Source organism: Lonchura striata, chromosome 2 (assembly GCF_050655825.1).
Source record: "Lonchura striata isolate lonStrDom1 chromosome 2, ASM5065582v1, whole genome shotgun sequence".
NCBI lineage: Eukaryota > Metazoa > Chordata > Aves > Passeriformes > Estrildidae > Lonchura > Lonchura striata.
The window spans coordinates 141,989,810-141,999,373 of NC_140704.1; the positions used below are offsets into that span (position 1 = coordinate 141,989,810).

At 44.7% G+C, this 9,564-nt stretch overlaps 1 protein-coding gene across 9 annotated transcripts in view; it reads right to left on the reverse strand.

Annotated features, from left to right (window-relative positions):
- Positions 1–7,471, reverse strand: part of TRPS1 (transcriptional repressor GATA binding 1) — a 212,633-nt gene extending 205,162 nt beyond the window's left edge. For 2 of the 9 annotated variants that reach the window (XM_077782366.2, XM_021546559.3), the window contains exon 1: positions 7,314–7,471. Coding sequence is in view for 1 of the 9 variants with exons in the window: in XM_077782363.2 (XP_077638489.1) it covers positions 6,588–6,597 (10 nt within the window). In the remaining 8 variants the exon portion in view is untranslated. Of the gene's footprint in view, positions 1–2,340; positions 6,177–6,587; positions 6,863–7,313 lie in introns of those variants that run through there. The other 7 variants (XM_077782363.2, XM_085572463.1, XM_021546561.3 and 4 more) reach the window with 6 other exon arrangements.
- Between the last annotated feature and the right edge of the window lie 2,093 nt (positions 7,472–9,564).

Below are 9,564 nucleotides of genomic sequence, written 5' to 3' on the forward strand. Positions count from 1 at the left end.
AAGTATCCCAATGCCTCCTGTGGGTACTAAGCTACAGCCATGATTTTCATTTTCCATTACAGATGAAAAAATTGCTACAAGCAGCATTCAAAAATATGTCTGTGGCACGATATAAAGAAATACAGAATAAAATGGTAAAAATGCCTAAAATTCTTCAGAGTTGGACCCTTTTTAAATCATATTTCAACCTGGGAAATTGATAAATTAAAAATACGTACACTTCACTTACTGAGGAAAATCTCTTTTACAGCATTACTTCTCCAGTATTTCTTCGGATTTTTAAGTATTTTACAATTTCATCTTAAACAATGTGGATTAGACAGTATTAATTAGGCAGACACAATCTTACTTACAGACAGACACAGACACACACAACTCTGCAGAGGCAAATCCTGCAGCTTTTACCGAATCCAAAAGTCCCCCTGATGACAGTGAGTATTTTTCAAGAATTTGGACTGAAGGATCAGGCCCCAAAAGTGCTTATGAAGATGAGATATTACTTCAACAGATTGAATGTTAGATTAAATATAAAGATTGAGGCAAGACAAGTCTGGGGTTTAAACCCTAGGGAGGATTGACATTTAAAGTGTTGCCACTGAATTATAGCTCTCCACATTGGGTGGGGTAACCTCCTACTGGGTGGAGTGTCTCCCCTAAAGGAAGGGAAAACTGGCACAAGCCAACTCAGTCTTTGAACGATTTTCCTACTTGCCAACTTATGAAGTCGTCCTGACGTCAACTTCGTCAAGGAAGTCTATTGCCCAACTTCATCTTTTACTGTAGAAAGTTTTCTTGTGCTCAAAACCCCAACAGATGTAGAAAAGAAATTAAGGAAAACAGACAGAAAACCCTAACAAAATAAAGAAATGCTGAAAAAATATGTTGACTGGATTTTATGGTTATTTTTAAAATCCTTTTGTTGGGTTTTCTTGTTTCTAATATCAAGTTAATACAAATAGATACTGATCACTAGAAACTATTACTAAACATATTTTAAAATCTCGTGAAGCTTTAAGAAACAGGGTGGAGAACACACAGAAAGTGGGCACTCAGAAAGATAAGATCTCTTATGTGTTCTGCAATGGCTAGTTAGTATCTTCCTAAGCAGCGTCACTAACAGGTGTAAAACACACTCATACTAGGAAAATAATATTCATTGAACAGCCATCAAACAGAAATTTAACATATTATTTCTCTCTGAATCAAAATAAATTGTTTCTCTGAAAGAAGGAGTCAGGTGCTGGACAAGGCAAAAGGAATAATGGGGGCAATAAAATTGAAACCAAACAAAACAAAACAACAAAAACAAAAGGACAAAGCATCTCAAAGGGGGGAAAAAAGTAAAAATCAGAAAACAGTTTAAGTTACCATAACCTGAAATGCACCAGCCAGCACAAAGAGCAATTGGAGAAATCCAGCAGAGCTCAGCAGGAAAGATTTTTAATAACAGATTGAAAAACAAGAATAAAAATAACTGCATCAACAGGGCCTTTCTTCCTCAGGCCACAAGCCCGTTTTTACTTGATATTTTAAAAAAATGCAGTTTGGCCACTAAAACCAATCCAGAACATTATTAAAAGTTAAAAGCTACCAATTACTTCTGTCTGTTCTTTTAAAGCAAAGTTTGGCATTACGTCAGTTGGTTTAAAGAAAACAAGAAAGAGAGAGAGAAAGAAGGAGAGAAAGTTTCCTGCTTGTATAAATTAAACCACCAGGGAAGGTGTCTAGCCACTTGTAAAGCATTTATTACTGGTTTTTAAAGGGCTAGTAACATTTTAAAAATTAAATATTTTAAAATAAATGTAAAGGAAAAGAGAAAAGATGATCTGAGCCTGGAAAGAAAGCAGACTTATGAGAAATTAGACATGCGTCAACTACAGCTAAGAAAATAAAAATTACTATTAGTACTAAACTTTGCAATTCAAAATAATTCTATTTTCAAGGCAGAAAGTCTTATTGTAGCTGCTGTACTCACACACATCCCTTACGAGACGGAAAAGTTCCACCGAAATTTATGGGATGGAACCAAGTGGGTTCTGCAGAAATGTCCTACGGAAGCGCCACCTGTGGCAGCGATGCAATTTTATGAAGCTTTTTCTTTCGAGAGCTTTACTAAATCCACATACAGAGATCCCCAGCAGGAATAAGACTACTTAGTTAATGCAGCAAGACCATCTTAAAAATCTCTGATAGAACGACTGGCAAGTTCTGTTAAATTTAAATGTATTTTTCACTGGTGGTGTTATTATAAAATTTTAAAGAACCACTTTAAATTTACTAGAAAATAAGAATCTGATAGCACAGAATATGAATAAAACATAATGGCTGTAAATTTCTTACACGTAGCTGTGCCAGTTCACCTAAATCACAGTCTTCTAAACCCCGTGATGCCAAATCAGAGGTTCCTCTGACTCCAGACAACACATCAAGTGGAATGGTGCTCGGTTGTGCAACACTTTTGGTGTGTGACAAAATGTCCACTGGGGATTTAAATTGAGACTAGGGGAGCTATCCTCCCATTGCTCTGTGTTTCATTTGAGCCTTGGTCTGCATGACAAGAAGTCAAAGTAATATGCCAGCACTTTCCTCGCCTCCCTGTGCTCCTCTGCCCCAGCAGCATTTCTTGTGTTCCGGGCACATATACAACTGGCGAAGGAGCTGCATTCTGGAAGGCCCTTTATTGATTAGGTGCAAAATAACATCAAGGAGTGAATAATAAGTATAATCTGAAAAATGTAATTGCATGTCTTGCCCTTGTAAACATTTACTATTTAATGGTGTAATTGTACTTTAATCCTTTACATCATCTAATATAACTCTTTGTGCTTTTTTTTTTAATTAGCAACAAACAGTCCAAAAAAAGCAAAGCCCAGAAAGTTTTTAAGTACCATAAACACTGAAGTGCAAATAGTTTTAAAATTATCAAATATTCTCTCTTTGGATGCAGGCTTATCTTTTAAAGTCAAAAGAGAACTTCATTGGCACAGGACAGGAAAAAGAACTCCATAATTCATGACAATACCAAGAAAAAAAGTTCTTCTCCAGAAGGACTGGAAAGGGCACCTTTATTTATCTTCTGGACAGACAAAAATAATAGAACCTAGACCAGATATGCTGTAATTAATGTATCCAAAGGTCAACAGGCAATGGTATTTATACAATAAATGGGTGCAGACTACGCTGGTTATAGTATTAATCACCAGTATTTGAAAATAGCATTGTTTTCTTACTAGGTAAGAACTTGAGAAAGTTTCAGAAACAAAAAAGAAACACTTTTTTTTTTTTTCTCATACCTGCCTGCTATTCTTTTTAACCAATTGTTTTTTAACTCACGAGGTATAATATTTGGGACAAATATATCCAAGTTTACAGTTGCCCAGGACTTCCAAAAACAGACCCAGACTACCTCACTAGTTGTGTTGAGGAAACTAAATTAAGTAAGGGCAAACACCAACTGGAAAGTTGTCAGTTTACTGAATGAATGGCTTCATTTTACACACCAGTTAGAATACCTTAATCAGATTATATTTCTGTTCAAGGCCAATACTTTTACTACCAGGTGGTAGTTTGTTCTACTTGCAACTGTATTAAAAATGTAATTTATTTCCACTATACTTTCTCCTAACAAAAAGGGTTGTCAGATTCCCAGCCTATCATGTTCAAAAATACTTAACCATAAACTTTCTCACAATGTTCTATTTGGTGTTACCCACAAACCTTTATTAAAGCGATACTGCCAGTGTGGCTTCAGTTAAGATCTGAGAATGTTTCTATTAAGATTATTACATTAAAATACTGTCAAGAGTTTGTAAGAAACATAAATATTCATACACATACAGCCCCCCCAGCCTTAGAAGGAAAGTTCCACATAAAAAGAAAAATTTAAATACGTACCAAAAGTTGCCTGGTTGTAATTACATTTTGGGTTTTTTCCTAAATGTCTCTGCTAATTTTTTAACTCTTTCACACTGTAATGTAAAATAGTTTTATTTCAAAGCAACTGCCTGATAAAGTGCTAAAAGAGATAATTCGCATGAACAGAAAGTAATTAGTCATTGTTTGCACAATGCTTTGAAAATACAAAACCCAACGTGTCAACTAGCATTAAAATATAATATGATTGGAATACACAGATTTGACAAGAAACAATGGCATGTCACAGACACTCCAGTCCACAGACAAGAATTAGTACTTTGCTGTTATAAATGCAGTATCACGATATGTCGATAAAAGCATTATTTACACTCAGCCAGAGCAGGCATAATATTAGTGTGCACCATGAAAGTTTACTACAAATGCTAGACAAGACATTATAGAAAATAATCCTGCTAGAGCTTCATCAAATGTTACTGAATTTACTCTCACTGATAAAAATGTAAGTCAACCCATAAAGCTACCATATAAATTATACTAAAACTGCATTAAAAACATGAAAGGATAACCTGACTGCATCATGTTTGATGCATAAAGAAATCTCAGATCTGTGAAGTTGTCATTTACATTCTTTTCCATTATTAACAGTGCTATGAAATTAAAAAAAAAAAAAAGCCGTACTCTCACAGGCAAAGACTGCTCAGTGTTATTTAGAGTCTGTTTTAGAGGATCACAGGCAATACATGTAAACTTAAAAGCTGATGCAACTTTGCCCTTTACTTACTTTGTTGTGACTATGTATATGCAAAGTTTAAAACAGAGAAAGTTATTATATGCAACAAAAAAAAAAAAAAAAGCGATAATCAGACAGAACAGGGTGGATTAGGAACTGACTGTTTTCTCATGTCTAATCTCCCTTGATTTTAAAAAGGTGAAACAGGCTTCTGTTGTCACAGTCTGAGGATAAACTTGCATACAGGCACTGATGCACTACTGAACTTCAGAATCACTGATTTCTTTGTAGCAACCTCAGCCAGGTATACATTATTCAAGGGGAAAAAAGAAAAATACTTTTTTTTCCCCTCTACAGAGAAAGGTTCCACTTGTTTGGTTTGACCATATTATTAACAGACTTTCATTCAGTGGTTAAAATAGAAAGAAAAAATCTTTCAAAGTGTTGATATCATTTCCAGACAGTCTTGTCAGCATCACAATTTACAGGAAATAGTTGATGTTCTCACACAAACCGTGTGTTTACTCATAGACCCAGAGTACTTAAAAAAAAAAAAAAAAAAACAACCTTCACTCTTTTGGAGTTCTTTTTTTAAATGTCACTCTGGTGGAATATCTGAGAGAGCCGTCTAACCTAACACACAGGTTATGAACTGAGGCAAACACAGACTGCAGTTCAGAAGACTACTGTAACTTTTATTCTCATTTTGTCCACGTCAGGAACTGGCTCTTACCACTACTTTCCTTTGTTGCCCCTTGCATTTCTAACTCTGGCAGTCTTCTCTAAATGTTCAATTTTTACTAAAACCAACAGGAAAGTAACATGATGCCACCAACATCCACAGGATTCAGTTGCGCGTAGTTGAAGGCAGCCCAAATGACAAAAAAGTTTGATGGTTTCTTGGGAGACTTTACTGGACTCAAATATAACCTGAGACGCATTAAATTATTATCTCTTCCCATCAACATTTAAAATGGGCTACGTAGTATAAGAGCAGTGAAGGCAGCATAGTCTGCAGAGCAGTTTATACTTTCTTTACTAGGCAGTCTTTCCCCCTCGGAAGGGATTTGTCGCTTTGGCTCCCCAAGGGTGCTGGGGTGACCCAGCTCCTGCTCTGCCAGGCAAGGGGCTCGCACTGGCGGAGAAGAAGTGATGGAGAGGAGACGTCTCTCCAGCTTATCGCTTAGTTAGCTTAGCTCAGTCAGTGCACTGGAGAAGTTTGCCATTTGCAGATAGAAAACACAACCGGTCGTGGAAAAAAAAAGATAAAGGAGACTAGCGGGCCCCACTAGAACCCGCGTAGGAGTGCCGGGGTGTCTGAGCGCCGTGATTTGCAGCAGGGAGGCGATAAACAAAGCCCCCGAAATGTCAAGCCCCCTCGGGGAGCCTCTCGTGTCCCAGGGCAGAGCGCAGCGGCCGCAGTCGCCGGGCCAGACCCTGCGCGGCCCCGGACCCACGATCGCCCACCGCGGCACCGGCCGCGGAGCGCCCACCGCAGCGCAGCCCCTCCAGCGCCGGCCTCGCCTCCATTCATTCCTCCCTTCGGAAAGCCACACGCGGGTGGCTGCAGCGGGGGCAGCCCCCGCCGCAGCCCCCGGGCCGGGGGGCGGGGAGGTGAGACGCTCCACGAAGTTGTGGCAGGCAGGGAGAGCCGGGCGCGGGGACGCAGTGCTGGCAGTGGGGCTTCGCCTTTAAGAGGGAAAAGTTTTACGTCTCTCTGCCTCTGATTTAAAAAAAAAAAAAAAAAAAAAAAAAACCTAAACAACAAAAAAAAATCACCACCACCACTATGTCGCCTGTTACCCCGGTGTGACCGGGAGGGATCCCAAGCCCTCCTCCCGGAGCAGCACCTCTCCGCACTCGGCCTCTCCCGGTGTGTCCCAGGGAAAGGACAGGGAAAATAGGAAGGGAAAAAAAAATAAAAGGAGAAAAAAAAAACGGGAAAAAAAAAAAAAAAGAAAAAAGTTTTTCCCAAACTTACTACTCTTCATGATGGTGTCTCTGTGCCCCGCTTGTCATGATCCCCATTAAAACTTCCAGCAGCGGCAGGAGAGGCAGGACTGTGCGACTGCAGCCCATCGGATGCGAACCCTCTGTGCTCGTCTTCTACTTCCACCCCCCGCGTCTCCCTTCCCCTCCCCCCGAGCGCCCCGGTGCCGGGGAACCGGCGGCCGCGGAGATAAGGCGCGGAGCGGCGCGGAGGGGAGGGCAGAGCAGAGCCGCACCAGCCCGCGGCCGCCGCCGCTCCCCTCCCCGCCTCCGCGCCGGGGGGCTGCTCCCCCTGCCCGCCGCCGCCGCTGAACTTGACCCTCCCGACTCCAGCGGGGCTACCGCCGTTTTGAAGTCGCCAATTTCCAGCCATCACACATGGCTTTGACCCTCCGGCGGGGCGAATGGGGGGCGCAGGGGGTGGGGGGGATGCACCGAGAGAAGCCTGTGAAATCCGAGCAGACCCTTTGCTGGGATTATGCCCACCCACCCGCCGCTTTTGTTGTTGTTGTTGTTGTTTGTATTTTTGGGGGGGTATTTTGGGGGAAGGGGTGCACCCCCGCTGCCCCCCCCCCCGGGCACACGCCACGCTGCCGCGGGCGCCGCGCCCCCGCCCCGCGCGCGCCCCCCCCGCGCCCGCCGCCGCCGCGCCGCCCCCGCCCGGCCCGCCGGCCGCGGCGCCCTCCCGCCGCCCCCGCCCGCGCCCCCCCGCGCTTACCTGTTGATTAACCGGCAGCAACAGCCCCGGCAGCCTGGAAGATGGTGGAGCCGCGGCGCGAGCCATGAACCGTCTCCTGCTGCCGGCGGAGTTGGACGCGGATTATGTGGCGGTGGCCGAGGAGTGGGGGGGGCGGGGGGCCGCGGCGCCGCTGCCTCCCCCCTCGGCCCCGCTCGGCGGGGAGGGGGCGACGGGCCCGCCGGCGGGCGGTGCGGTGCGGCGCGGGGGCGGGGGCGCGGCGGGCCGGGGGGCGCGGGCCGGGGCACGGCGCGGCGGCCCCGCCGGCAGCGAGGCGGCGGCCTGGGAGCGCGGGGCGGCCGGCGCGTTATCGGGACTGTTATCGCTTGTCAGGACCTCCGTCTCCCCGCATTACGTCAGTTTCAAGACACCAACACTATTAATATCAAAGGAGCCTTCGCGGAGGAAAGCGCCACCCCAGACGGAGCGCCCTTAAAGAGACAGTGCAGGCGGCCCCGCCGCGCGGCCCGCGCCGCCCCCCGCCGCCGCCTCCGCCCGCCGCCGGGCCACGGCCACGGGCGGCGCGGGCCGGGCCCGCCGCGCCGGGCGGGCGGAGGGGGCGCGATGCCCCGCGGCCGCGGCACTCGCGCTGGCTCGGAGCAGCGAGAGCCGCAGGCCACAGGCGCGCCCCCAGCGCGGCCCGCGGGAGGCGGCTGTGCCCGCGGCTGTCACCGGGACCCGCGGGATTGGACACGGAGGCGGCGGGGATAAAAGGCGCGACCCACGCGCGGCAGTAGCTGCCGCCCTCGAAAGACCCCAGCCCTGCTCGGGGTCCCCCGCAGAGTTCGTGGCACCTCTCTGCCCCGTGCCCCCCTTTTGTGTGCGGGTGCTGAGGCGGGTGTGCACACAGTTCCCAGGCTGAGCGATGAACAGTCCCGTTACCGCCCGCACTTTGATACCGGTCGCAGGTCAGCCTCGAGCTGATCCGAGAAAAACCTCACAACTTTTCCTCCTTGTGCAGAACTTTTTCAGTTCCAAATACTCCTATGTCCCCCATGCTACGAACTGCCAGAAGTCTGCATGTCAATGTAGAAACTGTCTCCAAGGAGAACCAGTACATAAAAGGTTCCTATGAAAGGGTTTTAAAATCCCAAATATAGTAGGCGTTAAAAACTATGTAAACATTTGTTGGGCATTTGGACACAATTTTTCTGCAGTTAGGTGACTTTATATGGCATGCTTTTCCTCCCATGCAAGTTGTTTTAAGATGATTTCACGTTCAAATAGATGCATTCTGCTTGCTTGCAACTACTAACATTATCCAAGGAAAAACCTGCAAAAGAGTTAAATTATTACATTTGGAGAGCTGAAGTTGCTTCCCCCCAAATATTTGAAATTACATAACTTTTTCCTTACAATTTTAATCTCAAATACCAGTGAAGTGTAAAGCATAAAACCTTCAGAGATACGTGGTGACGCAAATGAAACCCTATTGTAAAACTTAGGGCGTTCTCAGCCCTCTCTCCAAACTTAAATATTCTCCATACATGTTTAATATAATCCACTGGCAGATTTGTAAAGTAATTGCTTGTGTAAATCACCCAGGAACACATTTCTCCCTCAAGTTCTTTTGTAGGATTGTCTGATAAAGCACTTTATGAATAGAAAAGCAGTAATTCATATACAAGAGGTGAACTTGTCATGTTGAAAATGGAAGTTTGCATGATTAGGCAGACACAGTAGGGTCCTCGACACAGGGAAAGGGAAACTCACTGATTACGTGTGGTGTTCCCTTTATACCCATCCACAGAAAATTAGTTCAGAGCAGCAGAGACATATATTGAATGCAAAGGAAAGCAATACCAAAATTTAAAGTTTGTTACAAAGTATGCCTCGATACTTTAGCACCTCATACTTGGTAGCACCTCACTCATATGTGCACAGACAATCTTTCCCGACTTCATAAATTTACTTTTTCACAAGCTGCAAATGCCATGGCTGAACTACAGTCAAAGAGACAAGCCCCTTCCACAAACTTTAGTAAATACAGAACTCTGAAAAGCAAGCGTTTTTGTCACATCAATTCAAACATTTTCTCAACAGTTTTCACTTTATTATTTTTACTGAGCATATAGCTCCAAATGACTTGACTGTTCACTTGGCATATGCCTTGCATAGGAAGGGTTAAAATAGGCAGGTGACTTGGCTAAGCATCTTACAAGCCGGGCTTGAGTGGAAAATATTTAAACAAGAGTTATTTCCCTTCTCTGCTCTAGTGAGACTTATTAATGTC